At 41.7% G+C, this 18,560-nt stretch overlaps 1 protein-coding gene across 4 annotated transcripts in view; it reads right to left on the reverse strand.

Moving 5' to 3' along the window:
• SLAIN2 (SLAIN motif family member 2) overlaps positions 1 to 18,560 on the reverse strand; it is a 140,826-nt gene that overhangs the window by 60,854 nt on the left and 61,412 nt on the right. For all 4 annotated transcript variants that reach the window (XR_004539591.1, XM_033945946.1, XM_033945968.1 and 1 more), the window contains exon 2: positions 12,173 to 12,321. Coding sequence is in view for 3 of the 4 variants with exons in the window: in XM_033945946.1 (XP_033801837.1) it covers positions 12,173 to 12,321 (149 nt within the window). In the remaining variant the exon portion in view is untranslated. The remainder of the gene's footprint in view (positions 1 to 12,172; positions 12,322 to 18,560) is intronic.

The following is an 18,560-nucleotide window of genomic DNA, read 5'->3' on the forward strand; positions in this document are numbered from 1 at the left end:
TCTCCGGCAACAAGTTCCAGAGTTTAACAATATTGCTTCCTATTGGTTTTAAAAGTATTTCCTTCTAACTTCATTGAGTGTCCCCTAGTCTTTGTAATTCTTGATGGCATAAAAAAATCAATCCATTTGTACCCATTCTACACCATTCAGGATTTTATAGTCTTCAATTCTATCTCCCTTCCACCATCCCTTTTCCAAGATGAAGAGCCCTAACTTCTTTAGTGTTTCCTTATAAAAGAGGAGTTCCATCCCCTTTACCATCTTGGTTGCTCTTCTTTGAGCCTTTCCTAATTCTGCTATATCTTTTTTGAGATACATAGAGCAGATTTAAAAGTAATACTAAAGATGAGGTCACATCATGGAGTGATACAGGGACATCAAAATATTATTAGTCTTATGTTGTTACAAATATATTAGGAAGAATCCTTATAAATAGGCCTGGCTACCTGTACTGATGGACTTCGCAGTCTTAGACAATACACTGAAACCTTCTGTCCAATGTGCAGTAGCCAAAAAAGCAAACAAGATGCTAGGAATTACTAGAAAAGGGATGGTAAATAAGACTAAGAATGTTATAATATCTCTGTATCGCTCCATGGAGTGACCTCACCTTGAGTACTGCGTTCAATTCTGGTTGCCTTAGCTCAAAAAAGATATAGCGGAACTAGAAAAGGTTCAAAGAAGAGTGGCAAAGATGATAAAGAGGACAGAACTTCTCTCATATAAGAAAAGACTAAAGAGGTTAGGGCTCTTCAGCTTAGAAAAGAGACAGCCGAGGGGAGATATGATTGAAGACTGCAAAATCCTGAGTGGTGTAGAAGTGGTACAAGTGAATCGATTTTTTACTCCATCAAAAATTATAAAGACTAGGGTAGGGCAGTGTTTCTCAAACTTTTGAAGCCAAATACCCACTAAACCTAACAAATACCAACCGAGTACCCCTGCCCAAGCGCCACCTCAGACCCGCCCAAGCGCCACCCCTGACTCCACCCCCATAATAATAGTACTAATTCTAATGCAATTTCTTCCATTCATTTTTTAATATAATCTTATTAATACATAATGGTAATCACAAAATTAAAAAAAACCCACAAAGCACACTGTATGCAGAGAAAATGTTAATTATCATTTATATTTGGGGTTTTTTTCAAAGAGGTCAAGGCAGATGACTTTAAAATATGCAATCAGTAACAACTATAGAAAAAATATAGACAGCATATATAAATTCTTAAAACTGGCACATTTTGATCACTAAATTGAAAATAAAATAAATTTTTCCTACCTTTGTTGTCTGGTGATTTCATGAGTCTCTGGTTGTACTTCCTTCTGACTGTGCATCTAATATTCTTCTTAATTTCTGCCTCCTGCATGCTTCCTCTCCTCCAAACCTCATTCCATTCCCCAACCAACATCTCTCTTGTCCCTCCAAGAGTCCAACTTTTTCTTCCTTCCTTCCTGCCTGCCCCCCCATCCCCCCTCCACTGAAGCCACTGAAGCCACCATCACCGATTTCTCTCTTACTCCCCATCAGGCAGCGATTGGCTGACCCAGAATTGACATCGGGGAGAAGGCTTGTGGGCTGCATGTGCCTGGCCTGTCCCATCCTTGTTATTGTTGCTGTTACGGCGGGGGTGGGAATGGAGTGTGGCAGGTGGCAGGGTCGGCTTCAGGGATGGGGCAGGGAGGAATCTGTGGTGATGGCTTCAGCCGGGGATGGGGGAGTTGGCAGCCAGTGATCCCAGGCAGCAGCCAGCCCGCGTACCCCGCTGGACTAGGGAATATGGCAAGAGCAGTTAAAAAAAAAAGATTTGGACAAGTCCCTGAAGTAAAGTCCATAGTTTGCTATTGAGACAGACATGGGGAAAGTCACTGCTTGCCCTGGATCAGTAGCATGGAATATTGCTACTGTTTGGGTTTTTGCCAAGTATTTGTGACCTGTATTGGCCACCGTGAAGACGGGATATTGGGCTAGAAGACTCAGTTAAGGTTATTCTTATGTTTTTACATTACATTAAATATTTATGGATCACTAATATACCCCCAGAAGGAGTTCAATGCGATTTACAGGTTAATAAGTTATGGATAATATCCAGGAATTACAAATTTTGTGTTTGGAGTCATATTAAGGAACTACATTTATAATTAGGGGTCAGGATACCACAGTAGGAGAATCCAGGTAGTCTGATTTACTGTTATGTTTAGTGGGATCCTTGTTAGGGATATAGGATTTCTGAACCTCTGTGTCAGGTGCCATTTAGCTTGGATGAGATATTTTATAAACAGAGGTTTTCAGGTCTTTAAAGAAGCTTTTGTAGGAAGGAGAAATTCTTAGTTGTGTTGGGAGAGAGTTCCACCATTTTGCCACTAGATATGGAAAAGTTCTAGAATTCGGGGGGGGGGGGGGGCGGGGGTTTGAGAATCTACTGCAAGTCTTAGATTCTTATTAGATGATAGTTCGACTAAGTTCATCATGTAGTCTGGGGTTTTACCGTGAAAGATCAGATAGATCAATGTACACTTGGACAAAACTGTGGAAACAGAGTTTTTCAAGATCACAGAACTTTATTCGACAGTTGCTCCATTCTTTGATTGTTTATAAAATATTACTGGTAATATCCGTGTAGTAATTTTGTGGTTAGACTTTTAGCGATTTGACATCAAAAAGGTAAGCGATTGGTCATGTTTCTTTTGATATGTATTGCTTAGATTTTGAGCACATATGGTATAATAGATTGTTTATGTGTTTTGTTTTGATGCTCTGATGTTATGGGTGTTGTCTAAAAAACTGTTATGCAGTGACGATTTGAATTGATATTTTTCATTAATTGTGACTTAATTGATTTAACTAAGAACATAAGAATAGCCTTACTGGGTCAGACCAATGATCCATCAAGCCCAGTAGCCTGTTCTCACGGTGGCCAATCGAGGTCACTAGTACCTGGCCCAAACCCTTTCCATTGCAAATGCAAGCAGTGTCTCACTTCCGGCTCACCACACAATTGTTTCCCACGTACTCACCTTTATAGGACCCTCAGGGACCCCTGAAGAAGACTTTTTGTCGAAACGCGGACCGTGTTGGGTCCTGTATCCCTAGTGGACTAGGTCCTTTAAGGCTCTTATGTGGATGATTTACTTTTATGTGGATGGAATTATTTTATGTGGATGATTTTAGTGTACCTTTGGAACTTTGATACGTTCAAATAAAGTCCATTTAGGAACATCGTCACTCCACAGAGTTTTTTTGGTTTTCCCAAAACCCAAGGAGCAGCAATATTCCATGCTACTGATACAGGGCAAGAAGTGGCTTCCCCTTTGTCTTTCTCAATAACAGACTATGGACTTTTTCTCCTGGAACTTGTCCAAACCTTTCTTGAAATCAGCTATGCTATCCACTCTTACCACATCCTCTGGCAATGCGTGCCCAGATGAAGAAAAAAGTCTAGGCTTTGCATGCCGTTCTCCTCATTTGCATGCACGGATCAGAAGCGGATCACTAATGAAATCTTGCAAACCGACTAGGCTGACCAATCAACCCAAGAAGCGACTGCTGGGGACCAGTCGCAAACATCCTTTCAGACTCTCCAGCTCCACTGCCGCCCTGCTCTCTCCTGCCCCGAATATCTCCTGCCTGCTGCTCCAAATCATCACCCTGCTCTCCCCCGAATCTCTCCTGCCTGCCGCCCTGCTCTCCCCCGAATTGCTGCCCTGCTCTCCCCGAATCTCTCCTGCCTGCCGCCCTGAATCGCCACCCTGCTCTCCCCCAAATTTCTGCCTGCCGCTCTGCTCTCCCCCGAATCTCTCCTGCCCTTTTCCGCATAGTGAGCCCATGGTTTTAACCCACAGGTTTAAGCGGGTTAAAAACACGGGCTCGCTGGGCTAAAGTAAAGTTTAAAAAAAAAAAAGTCAGGATTGCATACTAGCGGTCCGTGCGGTCAGAGGGGGGCGTTCCTCCGATTGCCCTCATTTCGATATTATTGTTTCGGGAATTTGTCGGGCCCACTGGAATCGGCCCTGGAAGTCAGGTTAGTGAATCTAGACCATAGTGTCCACTCTCAGAAGATTAGTGACAGTTTATCAAAGTCTAGGAGTGAAAACTAATTAGAAAGGGCCCTGGTATACATTACTTTTTAGCACTAGAACATCACATAGCTGCTGAAAGCTGCACTGGAAAGAACTCAAAATGGCCACAAAACAAAACATGAGAGCTTGTGCATAGTGTACTCAAAGCATGTCATTTAGTGCACTATATCAGCCATCTTTATTTGGTTATCTATAGAGTTAACAGAAGATGGATGACAGAAATATGTTCATAAGCACAATCAGTAAGGCAAGACAGTACAATCTGTTTGGAATGATGACTCCACAGCAATTGCACAGACCCCAAATCAAACATTATACATCAACAGTGGACTCTTTAAATCCAGTGTGCTGTAATTATACAACAGGTAATCGACTTGCAATATCAAACCAAAAGCAGAAGTGATGCAACAGTTCTTCTGCCCTTTATATCAATAGCTTTTAACACACGTGACAAATGTAGCTTCGGTCAGTCAGAGTAAATACAGTGAAAGCTGAACTATACAAACAGAACTAGGCAAATTACTCAAGTGCCAACTTCTCTATTACATTACAGTTATTGCCTTTCATTAATCTAGTACCTTTTTTTCACATCCTTATAAAGCAGAAAAGTATATAATTGTTGGCCTGCAAAGCATAATCTCAAAGGTGTTATTGTGAGAGGCAGTGGGAGCTTCAATGGCTGCTACTGAGTACTTTTACTTGGCTATGGCAGCAAAAAATTATTTAAAGTCAGTCTATATATTATGCTCTGCTTCTGCCACTGGACTGCAGGATTGCTGAGCCCCCTTCCACTGCAGGGACTGTCTGGATGGAATCTATGTTTCTGAACTTGCTGGATAATAAAATGGATCAAGAACAGTCTAAGAACATCCTAAAACTGTCAGGAGCTGTTATGGGTCCACAGAGTACAATTGCTAAATAACAAGTCAGGTCAGGCAGAGTTTAAGGCTCTCAGTGCCCTTGCTCATAAAACAGGGAATTTGACTCACAGGAGAAAAAGTCTACCTAAGATCTAGCTATGGCCAACTTAACCACTGGACCAGATGAGGCTTTGGCCCAGGGCTCCACCTAAGGGTGCCAAAAAATAGAGTTACTTATCTGTAACAGGTGTTATTCAGGGACAGCAGGCAGATATTCTCACATGTAGGAGGTGACCTCATCCACGGAACCCAGCACATGCACAAGTGCCTTCCTCTCCCCTTCCAGTTTGCAGGACCATCAGTTGAGTAACAAAGCTAAGAAGCCAAGAAGGGGAGGTGGGCAGGATGTGAGAATATCTGGCTTGCAGTCCCTGGTAACTGACTATGTTTTATCCCAGGACAAGCAGATAGCACATTCTCTCACATGTGGAGACTCCCCAGTTAGCAAACAGAGTTGGAGGGAAATTGGTTTCTAATTAGAAATTAAACTTTGGGTTTTGGTCAGGTACTAGTGACCTGGATTGGCCACCATGAGAACGGGCTACTAGGCTTGATGGACCAATGGTCTGACCCAGTAAAGCTATTCTTATGTTCTTTTGTTCATAGTGCTGGCCTGCCTGGCCGCATGGTCAGCACATACAGACCTGCCTACCTGCACACAGCTAGCCACAGTCTGGGTCACACAGCAATTCTACCAATCCCATTGCTTCTCTCATGTGTACGAGATTATCCCTCACCTTTTTTTTTTTTTTTTTAAGTTCAAAAGTTTTTATTAGTTTTAGTACAAAATGGTACAAACAGAAAAATAAGGAATATCAACAGGATGAATGTACAAAACCAGAGTCCAATGTCCGTGGGAAAGAAATAAAAGAAAAAGAATTAGAAGACAGTCGGAGATCAAGGATACTATACATTAGGTAAGCTACCGTACAAAGTAATAAGAGAGGAACATCTGATAAGATTGCATATGTATTAACCAACTGGTTTAGTAATAATCTCAAGATACCTATATAAGTATATAAATCAAACATTTAAGATTGTTACAATCACAGAGGGGTAGCCAGGTCAACACTGTCGGGTTTTAGTGAACAATATTGCAAAAGTGGATCCCATATAGCATGAAATTGACGTAGAGAACCCATCTTCTGAGCATAAATTGATTCGTATTTGACAATGATATTTAAGTGAGACCACCATTCAGCATGAGATGCATCAAATAAGCTTTTCCAGTTAGTAAATATGACCTTAAGCGCTATCAAAAGTAGCGCACGTAGCAGTAAGCTCCTAGGGTCAGAAGGTGAGTAGCGGGAGGAGGTCGCACCAATAATAAGTGAAGTATAAGAAAAGTTTTCTTTAATATTAAGTATCTTAGCTATGTCCCCCCAAACCTGTGACCAAAAAGTTTTCAGCATAGGACAGTCAAAAATCATATGTCGTAATGAACCATCATGTAGCCTGTAGGACCAGCACAATTTAGAGTTAGTAGAGTCAATCTTAGCCAATCTACAAGGGGTCCAGTATGATCCATGTAACAAAAAATAGGCCGACTGAAGTATGGAAGCGGAATGTAGTGCCTTACTTGCAGAAAGCCATACATTCGACCATTCTTCTTCTGTTAAATGAGTGGAAAGTTCAGAATGCCACATATTACAAATAGCTGTAGGGGGAAGGTCCGTAAGGAGGCGAATTGATTTGTACCATCTAGATGCCTCTTTACCTAAAGCAGCAATAGAATTACAGGTTACCAAATAAGACGGTATAGCGGTAGTAAAAGTTGTGGTGGAGATTAACTTTTTGATGCAATGAGTCAATTGCAACCATCTAAAGAGTTGTGTGGGCGGTAGATTGTGTGTTCTACAAATAACTTCAAATGTATACCAATTCATTCCATCATATAAGTGAGAGAGGCACCATAACCCATGATTTTGCCATAATTTCCATGAAACCATTTTATTTTGAATTTTAATTGAAGGGTTATTCCAAAGCGGAGCCATGAGAGATGAAGACCATGTAATCTCCGCATGGGAATCGTAATGTCTGATTGCAGTGAGTGTGGATTGAATCACTGGGTGGTGTTCCAGCGTACCAACACCTTTCATGACTGGGGCATATTGTAAAAGTAAATGGGTATTAGATGATTCCAAGGGTACCCATAGTGGTAAAGTAGTGGATTGAGGGGGTTCTAACCATCTCCTACTTTGTCTTAGCAGAAATGCCAAATGGTAATCATATACACTGGGAAAATTGACTCCCCCCTGTTGTTTAGTACACTTAAGTTTACGAATGCTAATTCTAGGCGTTTTGTCATTCCACAAAAAGGAGACCAGCATACGTTCTATTTTTTTGTAATTTTGGGACGGCATTAAGCAGGGAAGCATAGATAATATGTAGTTGACAATTGGGATAAGCATCATCTTGATGGTGTCCAACCTACCCCACCATGTGAGTTTCAAGGGTGACCATCGAGATATGAGCATTTTGAGTTTGGAAAGTAGAAATTCCATATTATAAGTCAGAGTATCTTCTATAGTTGGACCAAAAAGGATACCTAAATATTTGAGCTTAGTAGGGGACCATTCAAAACCATATTTATCAATATCTTCTTTAACCTCAGGGCAATTTAACGGCATAATTTCAGTCTTGTTTTGATTGAGTTTGTAACCCGAAATGTTTGAGTATGAGGCAATCAGTTCCAGCACGTGGGGTACAGATGACGGATTTAGATATAACAGCACATCGTCAGCATAGGCTGATAGTTTGACATGTGCACTAGGTGTTATGAGACCTTTTATATCAGGATTTGAACGAATTGCAATCAGGAATGGTTCAAGTGCAATATTAAACAGCAAGGGGGAAAGGGGACAACCCTGTCTAGTTCCCCTGGAGGGATGAAATGGGGCGGAATACAAATCATTTATAAATAATTTAGTAGTAGGTGCAGAATATAGGATTTTAACTAGCGAAAGGAAGTATGGTGGGAAGCCATACCAATGCAATACCTGAAAAATGTAGTTCCATTCAATGCGGTCAAACGCTTTTTCTGCATCTAATCCCATAAGTAACAAGGGATCTGGGACTGCTCTAGCAATATGAAGTACATCAGTTAATATCCTAGTGTTATCACTAGAAAGGCGCCCTGGTAAGAAACCAGTTTGATCTGGTGAGATTAAATCCATCATACTGGGAAGCAGTTTGTTAGCTACTATTTTGGCAAATATCTTAGCATCTGTATTAATCAGTGATAAGGGTCTATAATTGGCAACAGATAGAGGGGATTTATCCGGTTTAGGGAGAATTATTATTGTTGCTTCAGTAAAGGAGCCTGAAATGTTACCAGATTGGATGATTGATGTAAAAAAAGAGTGAATGTGATCAATTATTTGAGGTAGAAATGTCTTATAGAATTCTGCTGTAAGACCATCAGGTCCAGGAGCTTTATTTTTAGCAAGTTGTGAAACAGCCGATTCAATATCAGTTTTATTGATGGGAGAAGAAAGCTCTTGGTGATATGACGACGAAATCGGAGTGTGTGGTAAGGTGTCTAAAAATTTAATAATAGTAGGTATATCGTTTGCTTCAGATGTATAAAGGTCTGAGTAGAATTTATGGAAACAAGAGAGAATATCTTCTGATTTAGTCAAAGTGATGTCAAACTCATCCACAATAGCAGCAACATAAGTTTTGGAACCTCTTCCTTTCAGATACATAGCTAGTTGGTGCCCACTACGATTATTTTCAGAATAATACGAAGCGTTTTTAAGTAATAGTGTGTGAGAAGCCGTTTTGCTAAGTAAGAGATTGTATTCAACCTTTAAGGCCCTGAGATGTGATAAGGTGCCATAATTATGTGGGTGGAGCACATGTGAGTCTTCAGAAATTTTAATTTGCCTTTCTAAATCTTCAATAGATTTTAATCTCACACGTTTCAAGTGAGCTGCCTGAGAAATTATAACCCCTCTGATAAATGCCTTAAAGGAGTCCCAGAGGTTTATCCAATTAGTCGACGAGGGACTATTAAAAGAGAAAAAATCTGTTATTGCCAGCGAAATTGTTTCTACAAATGAAGACTCCAGTAGTAGTGAATTATTGAATCTCCATGGTCTACTTGGAGAAGTCCCAGTGATGTTATTAAAGTGCAAGGTTATTGCAGCATGGTCAGAAATAGCAATTTCTCTAATGTCAGCGGAAGAGATATAAGTGGACAAAGCTGTACTAATTAAGAAGTAATCTATACGTGAGTAAGTTGAGTGTGGAGGCGAGTAGAAGGTGAATTTTCTATCAGTAGTGTGTGTTATACGCCAGGGGTCAGTCAAATTAAATTGTGAAATTATACCTTGTAATTTATACCAAGAGCGAGTTGGTTTGTATAGGGATTTAGACTGTCGATCTTTAGTGGAGTCAAGAATAAGGTTGAAGTCCCCACCTAAAATATAAAGCTCATTTGAGGATAGTGTAAGTTGTTCAGCTAAATCATCAAAAAATGTGGGAGAATCTACATTAGGAGCATATAGATTGAGGCACATTACCTGAAGACCATGTAAAACCAAATGAGCTACTATCCATCTGCCTGCATTGTCAGAGGAGTAAGAAATCAGCTGTAAATCCTGCCTACATCTAATATACATCAGAATACCATTTTTTTTATCCACTGCTGGTGAAAACAAAGGTGGTAAAGCCCAGGGAAATTGAAATTTAGCAGAATCATTTACATTTAAGTGAGTCTCCTGTAGAAAAACTATATCAGGTTGGAGTCTTGAAACATAGTCCCTGATTTTCTGTTGTTTAACAGGATTGTTTAGCCCTTTCACATTTAAGGAACAAAGTTTAAGAGATATAACAATTCAATGGATATAGTATATCAGTGAACACTGCAAGGTGACATAAAGGTGCATGGTCCCGTATGCTTGAAGGAAAAGAATTGGTATAACAGCAATACACATAGTATACCTGAAATATATATCAGGAATAGTAATCCAAGGAAGTGCGTCCCATTCTTTAGGCACCCAACTCCGAACATGTAATATTATTGGTGCCATATCAAGATATACACAATCCTGCAATCAATACACAAGTTATGAGAGGCTTTTGGAGCAATGATAGTAAGAATAAGTCTTACTTGTAGGCCGCTTAGTGAAGTGTTAATCTTAATACAAGTATCAAAATGGAAGAAAAGAGAAATCATAAGTGAAGTGGATAACAACCCAATGAAATAGATGTGCAAAAGAAAGGCTGTCTCCAAATATGCACAGAGAAAGAGAAAAACGGACATTGGTATCTGAGACAGAACAGGTATAGTAAGGCCACATAGGCAGATAGTGATAAGCTCAACATAGCTCAAGGTACATAAGAATAATATACCCTCGGAAGAAGGAGGAGAGATTTGATATGTAAACCAGCAACCTAATAATTTTCAACATACATATCGAAATTCAAAACCATGCAAATCTCAGCACATTCATGTCAGAAAAAACAATCAAAGCTAGCAAATTTTCAAGTGAGTAAAGCGCATATAAAGCCCTGTCAGCGCTCTTCTTCTTAGTCAGGATATTCATGTGGCATCTATGGTACTCGGCGCTTGTAGTTCAAGGAAATCAGCCAATTCATGAGGATGTTGGAAATTCTTTGTAGTGTTATTAATCGTGACACGAAGAGTGGCCGGGTAAAACATGCCATATTTTGCCCCCATAATTTTCAGCTTTGGTCTGTATTCAAGCAGTTGCTTTCTACGCTTGGCAGTCTGTTTAGAAAGGTCAGGAACGATGAGAATAGTGTGGCCCTCATACTTAAGAGGGTGATGTAGCTTAGCCTGCCGCATGATCTCCATGACCTGGGAGTAACGCAGGAGCCGAGCAATGATGGGCCTCGGGTATTTCGCATGCACGTCAAGCACGTGCGTCGGGGAGCGGTGCGCTCTGTCGATTTCTAAATCGTATTTAAATTCCAGATTTAAGAGTTTTGGCAGTGTTGCTTGTAGAAATGCTATGGTGTCTCTGCCTTCCCTCGACTCCGGTATCCCCAGAACACGAATGTTATTTCTGCGCGAGCGGTTCTGTGCATCTTCAAGTTCTTGTTCTAAGATGGCGACTTTTTTAAATTGTCGTTGCAGAGTTTTGATGTTGCTTTCATTTACCTCGATTTTTTGTTCAGCCGTGTCAATCCTTGACCGGCAAACCGCCATTTCAATTGTCAGGGAAGCAAGTTCAGTTTTGATGTCTTCAGTATTTTGATTTGTGGTGGTTAGCAAATCTCGCATGGAGCGGAGTTCCGCCATGACAGTTTGCAGAGAGTCAGCTTCTTCCTTTGCAGGCGGATTTTTCACTGGCGAAATAGGCTCAGCACTTTTTCTCTTGCCTGGTTTGGAAGCCGACATCTTTAGGCTGGTAATTTTGCGGGTTGCAGTAAAAATATTTCCGAGGGTGAGAGGTAAAAATTCTTTATAGTGATTCGAGCCACGGAGCAAAATCACTACGCTGCCATTTACAGTGACGCTCACTAGCGCCCCCCACCTTTTTTTTTTTTAAACTTAAAGCAGCCTCCCCCTTACCTAAATTAGACAGCCCAGCTAATTTTTTTAATGGTTGCCTATAGGCAGCAAGGGAGGGGGTGAGGGGTGATACCGACCCAGTGTGTAGGAGGGCAGAATGGGGAGGAAGGGGGGACACATTCCTCCTGCAGCAAGCACCTCATGGAGACCAAGCAACCAGCTTCACCAAATCAGTGCTCTGAGCAATGGCTTGGGATGCAAAACCCAAGCTCCGCCAGGTGCCATCCACCTGGGAATAAGGCTTCTAGACTCAACAAGCAGTGTAGCCTTAGCCTGCAGGGAGCCAGGTGCACAAGGTTAAACCTATACACTGGAAGTAGAAAAAAAAAGTATTGGCGCTTCCACTGAGCACCAGTACTGGCGATCTCAAAAGTCAGTTTCTCTACTTTCATCTGCTAATAGAAAGGGACACAACCCAAAAGTTAAGAAGGTGCAGCCCGGAAGCTAAGGAAGGAATTGTTCTGGAATTGGCAAGCTATGACTGAAATTTAGTTATTCAGTATGTCAAACAAAAATGTCAAAAGCCCTTGAAAATATTAAAAATATGAAGACAATACACAGAAAATATAACTGACAAGTGGATATTATTAGAATATAGAAATATATATACACTAATGTTATCACCCACCTGACATTGTCTGTTCAAGCCGGTGGATCAAGGACTTTTTAGCGCATTCCATGTCAGGACTTGGATAATCCAGCACCTGCCTGCACCAAACTAAAGGGCTAATTGATTTCTGCAATGATGACAACTTTTTCTTTGGCGAAGAATATAACCTGAAGAAAAAAAACCAAACATGTAACATGACTAAGGCAAAGTGTTTTTCCATACACATTACCTACCACACTAAATTAGCCCACATACAGGAAACACTTAAGCAACAAATCACTTGCAGGTTGGCAGCAAAATAAGTGTCTTCCTATTTCCTTCTACCTGCTAGGAAGGGGCACCAGGACCTATGCTCTGATTTCTGCACCACCTTACCAGCACATGAAGAGGAAAATTTCTATTTCCCAACACCAAATCTGAATATGAATAAAACCCTGAAATTTCCAGGTATGCACAAGAACTTCACTTGACTCATGTCATTCTTTTTTCCACTTCTCTATCATCCTACTTCTGACCTGCAGTATTACCCCTTCTTCAACTGTGCTTCCCAATTCTCTCTACTAATACCCATTAACCCTCAGCATTTGCTCCTCCCAAGACCAAATATATTTCATATATTAAGAACTGAAACCCCAAACATTGCCAGCACTGTTATTGTGAAAGTAGGGAGAGACTACGAGCATTAAACAAATATTTCAAAAATGAAAAGTGAAGCCAAATGAAGAAAAGAAAACACAAATTGCAAGTTAAATGCAATATATGATGAGGAAAAACACAAGAGAATCTGAAAAGACCTGTCAGACCAAGCTATAAAGAACATTATGTACATTTTAATCAAAAAGCTTGTGAAGGCGCTGAATACCTACAGAAGAACATAAAGGGATGAAAGGAAAGCATTCAGGGAGTACAAAGCCACTGTAGAAAATCCAAATGATGTCTATTTAATGTCAAAACCTACAGCGCTGTGTACACCCTTCAGCGCTATAGAAGTGATAAATAGAAGTACTATATATACTCGAATATAAGTCGATCTGAATATGTCGAGACCCCCATTTTCCCCCCTAAAAAGGAGGAAAAATGGATGACTTGAATATAAGTCGGAGGCTTAATATTCAAGTGCCATGCCCTGCCAGGATCTGCACTCAGTGTCCCCTCCGTCACACCCTCCTCTGCAAGGTTCAGCACTCAGCCCCCCTCCCTGCCAAGTTCTGCACCCAGACCCCTTCCCTCCCTGCCCTGTACTCAGTCCCATTCCCTACCAGGCTGTGAACCAAGCCCCCTTCCCTGCCAGGCTCTGAACACTGTCCCACCTTCCTTCCCTATACCCTCTTCCTCCTAAAAAGAGCCAACCTCATCAGTGATGTCACAATGGCTTGATTGTCCCGTACTCCCCTCTGCCCTCTAATCCAGCCAGCAGATTAACCCTTCTCCTTAACTGAAACCACCTAGTGGTAGGCCGGGACAGGAGGGATCCCCCCTGTCTCCTGCCCCGGCCAACACTAATAATTACCACCCTCCCTCCCTCGCGTACCTGTTCCCTGGTGGTCCAGCATGTATCCCACTCTGAAATCCTTTGTAAAGGTAGCAGCCAGTGGCGCACCCAGGCCGGCAAGTAGGAGCGAGATTTTTGTGCTGCCAGCCGGCCCCACACCGCTCCTTGATAGGCTGCGGCAAGTTCTTGCGGGATTCACAGTTTTCGTGGCAGCCTATCAAGGAGCTATGCAGGGCCAGCCGGCAGCACGAAATGCTTGCTCCTGCGTGCCGGCCCGGGTGCGCCGCTGGCTGCTACCTTTACAAAGGATTTCAGCGCCGGCCCTGCACCGCTCCTTGATAGGCTGCCACGAGAACTGCGAATCCCGCTCCTACTTGCCGGCCTGGGTGCGCCACTGGTTGCTACCTTTACAAATGATTTCAGGCCACCAGGGAACAGGTACGCGAGGGAGGGTGGTAATTATTAGTGTCGGCCGGGGCAGGAGACCGGAGGGATCCCTCCTGTCCCGGCCTAAGGTAGGCCTGCAGGAAGTCCGGGAGGGTTTCAGATGATCACTGGGGGATGACCTGAATATAAACTGGGACCCCCATTTTTGGGCCAAAAATCCCGATGTATATACGATAATTCTTTGTTTCAGTCTTTGCTGGATTGAGTATTAGGGAGATGTCCACACAGCAAAACTTTTCCTGAGGTACTGAAGCAATTCACATTGAACCTGGAAGATGTAATGGTGCAAACAAACTAATAAATTGCCAGGATTGGATGGTATACATCCTCAAATCTTTAAGGAGTTTTACGATTAAATTTTGGATTACTAGCAATAGATCTGCAATCTACCATTGAAATCAGGTACAGTGCCTGAGGACTGGAGGATGGTTAATTTAACTATCTTTAAAAAGTCTCCAAGGGTGATCTGGAAAACTGAACGCCAACAAGTCTGATGATGGGGTGAGCAAAATGGTAGACACTACTCTGGAAAATAAAAAGTTACTGGTTATGAAAGAGAATTTCATAAGACAGAGCCAACACAGATTTTGCAAAGGAAGTCTTACCTTACAAATCTATTAGGCTTTTTTTTTTTTTTTAATCTCGACAGTTTCAAAAGGAGAAAAACAAAAACCACAATCATGAGAATAATCATGAGCCAGCTAATATAGTTTCTGAAAAGTCTTCTGAAACTTCTGGTAAAGTTCCTCAAGTAGGAGGTTCCTGAACTAATTTAAAAGGGATAGGAGGCAATGATTTATGTTTATTGGCAACTAGCTAAAATGTGTCAGTTTTCTCAATGGAGAAATGGTGAACAGTGGAGTTGTCCCTATGAATCTGCACTAGAACTGATGCTTTCACATTTCTGAATGATCTGGAAAAATGAAATGAGGGGGTCACATGATGGCAGCAGAGGAGTGAGGACATACAACAGGAGCTCTCTCGACAGGTACTGGAAAAAAGGGAAGGGGAAAGTTTAGTCTGGGACTTGTATACTGCCTTTTTGTAGTCAGAAGAGCAAAAAGAGAATATGAAGAGAAGCTAGCCAGGGAAGCGCGAAATTTCAAACCGTTCTTCAGATATGTTAAAGGGAAGCAGCCGGCAAGGGAAGAGATGGGACCGCTGGATGACAGAGACAAGAAAGGAGTGGTGAAGGAGGAAAAAGAAGTGGCGGATAGACTAAACATGTTCTTTTCGTCAGTATTTACAAAAGAGGACCACATTCAACGTGCTGGAACCTGAAAAAATCTTCACCAGATCAAGCAGAAAAATTAACATCAATGGAGGTAAGCCTCGAAGACGTACATAAGCAGATAGATAGATTAAAAAGTAACAAATCTCCGGGCCCAGATGGAATCCACCCTAGGGCTTTGAAGGAACTAAAGGAGGAAATAGCGGAACTACTACAGTAGGTTTGTAATCTATCTCTGAAAACAGGCGTGATCCCGGAGAATTGGAAGATAGCTAATGTTACGCCCATCTTTAGAAAAGGATCGAGAGGTGACCCAGGGAACTACAGACTGGTAAGTCTGACTTCGGTTCCGGGGAAGATGGCAGAAGCGCTGATAAAAGACAGTATCAATGAGCATCTAGAAAGAAATAAACTGATGGAAACAAGCCAGCATGGCTTCTGCAAGGGAAGATCGTGCCTAATAAACTTATTGCACCTCTTCGAAGGAATTAACAAACAAATGAACAAAGGGGACCCCAAAGACATCGTATACTTGGATTTCCAAAAAGCCTTTGACAAGGTACCCCATGAACATCTGCTATGGAAACTGAAGAACTATAGGATGGAAGGAGACGTACATAGATGGATCAAAAATTGGTTGGCGGGTAGGGAGCAAAGGGTAGGAGTAAAGGGCCACTACTCTGACTGGAGGAGGATCACGAGTGGTGTTCCGCAGGGGTCCGTATTTGGGCCACTGCTGTTCAATGTATTTATAAATGATCTAGAAACAGGGACGAAGTGCAAAGTAATAAAATTCGCAGACGACACCAAACTATTTAGTGGAGTTGGGACTAAAGAGGACTGTGAGGAACTACAAAGGGACCTAAACAAGCTAGAAGAGTGAGTGATAAGATGGCAGATGAAGTTTAATGTAGAGAAATGTAAAGTCTAGCATGTAGGGAACAGAAAAGTACAGTTATACGATGGGAGGGTTGGTAATGGGTGAAAGTACCCAAGAAAAGGACTTGGGGGTAATAGTGGATAACACAATGAAGCCATCGGCACAGTGCGAAGCGGCTTCTAAGAAGGCGAATAGAATGCTAGGTATTATCAAGTAAGGCATTACAACCAGATCGAAAGATGTCATCCTGCCATTGTACCGGACGATGGTGCGCCCGCATCTGGAGTACTGCGTCCAATATTGGTCGCCGTACCTTAAGAAGGATATGGCGATACTCAAGAGGGGTCAGAAAAGAGTGATGCGACTGATAAAAGGTATGGAAAACCTTTCATATGATGAAAGATTAGAGAAACTGGGGCTATTTTCCCTGGAAAAACGAAGGCTTAGAGGGGACATGATAGAGACTTACAAGATCATGAAGGGCATAGAGAAAGTGGAGAGGGACAGGTTTTTCAAACCTTTGAAAACTACAAGAACGAGAGGGCATTTGGAAAAATTAAGAGGGGACAGATTCAGAACCAATGCTAGGAAGTTCTTCTTCACTCAAAGGGTGGTGGGATGCCTGGAATGCGCTTCCAGAGGGTGTGATAGAACAGGGTATGATATCGGGGTTCAAGAAAGGATTGGATGAATTCCTGAAGAAAAAAGGGATAGAAGGGTATAGATAGAGGATCACTATAGAGGTCCTGGACTTGATGGGCCGCCGCGTGAGCGGACTGCTGGGCAAGATGGACCTCTGGTCTGACCCAGCAGAGGCACTGCTTCTGTTCTTATGTACAACCATACTCAAAGCACACTCAAAGCATACAGGTACTTCAAGCATTTTCCCTATCAGTTCCGGTGGACTCACAATCCATCTAAAGTACCTGGAGCATTAAAGAACCCTAAGTCCATTTCTTTGTATAATCTCACAGACTTTTGCTTCTTAAGTTTACATGGAAAGTGATCCCACCCCCCGAATGGGCCTGAAAAAGAACATTAAGTCCACAGATCAAGTTACAAGAACACCATGACCAACTAGACAGACCACGATGTTGCAGTGAGCAACAAGATGGTATTTTTCCAAGTTAAGTACAGTATGTGTTACCTTCAGGTACTCCCACTAGCAATGCCTCTTAAAAATAAACATCAGAGGCGAGGCAATTTGGATTCAATTCTACAGGCCAATTAGAGAAGGTAACATAAAACTTACTGCCCAACTTGCTAGCATTCAAAATGAGCTATCAAAGGTAAGAACTAAGGTTGAGGTCATAGCAAGCAAGCTGGATCATGCAGAACTTCGCATAGGAGCAGTGGAAAATGTCACTGAACTACAGAGATGCCAACTCACATAGTAACATAGTAGATGACTGCAGATAAAGACCCGAATGGTCTCTATCTAGTCTGCCCAACCTGATTCAATTTAATTTTTTTTTTCTTCTTAGTGTTCATCCCATGCTTCTTTGAACTCTGTCACCGTTTTCCTCTCCACCACCTCTCTTGGGAGCGTATTCCAGGCATCCACCATCCTCTCTGAACAGTAGAATTTCCTAACACTGCTCTTGAATTTACCACCCCTCAACCTCAAATTATGTCCTCTGGTTTTACCATTTTCCTTTCTCTGGAAAAGATTTTGTTCTACGTTAATACCTTTCAAGTATTTGAACGTCTGAATCATATCTCCCCTGTCCCTCCTTTCTTCTAGGGTATACATATTCAGGGCTTCCAGTCTCTCCTCATACGTCGTCTTCTGGCACAAACCTCCTATCATTTTTGTCGCCCTCCTCTGGACCGCTTCAAGTCATGACTCCACTATTGGTGCCTTTATTCTTAAAATTGATGACTTAGAAATAGAGGGAGAGGAGATTAACAATATCTACTGGTTGTGGCAAATGAAACTGAAGAAACAGAACAAAGCAATGGTTCAGACTGTGATTGACAATTTTGCCACAGGAGATCTCATGGAATCGGGGTGATGAAACTTGATAGTCTATTGGAATTCCTCTGTCTACATCCTTATACTACTAAGGATGGGGTTTAGGTGTTGATACTGTTCTTATCCAAACATGATAAGTAAGACTATCAGAGATATTGTATTTATCAGCATAATTGTTGTTTCTTATTTCATCGATAGTTATATTACCAGATTGACTTTGGGTTTATATTGGAAACTATTAATAAATGGATGACTCCCAAAGTGGGATGATCCCGACTTTGCTCTATTTATTTTCCCCCTATTTTGTACATCTATTCCTTTCAGGTATAGCAGGCTAGGTGTTTCATAGGGAAATCCAAGTACTGTCATCTAACACACGTT

Source organism: Geotrypetes seraphini, chromosome 1, assembly GCF_902459505.1.
Source record: "Geotrypetes seraphini chromosome 1, aGeoSer1.1, whole genome shotgun sequence".
Classification (NCBI taxonomy): Eukaryota; Metazoa; Chordata; class Amphibia; order Gymnophiona; family Dermophiidae; genus Geotrypetes; species Geotrypetes seraphini.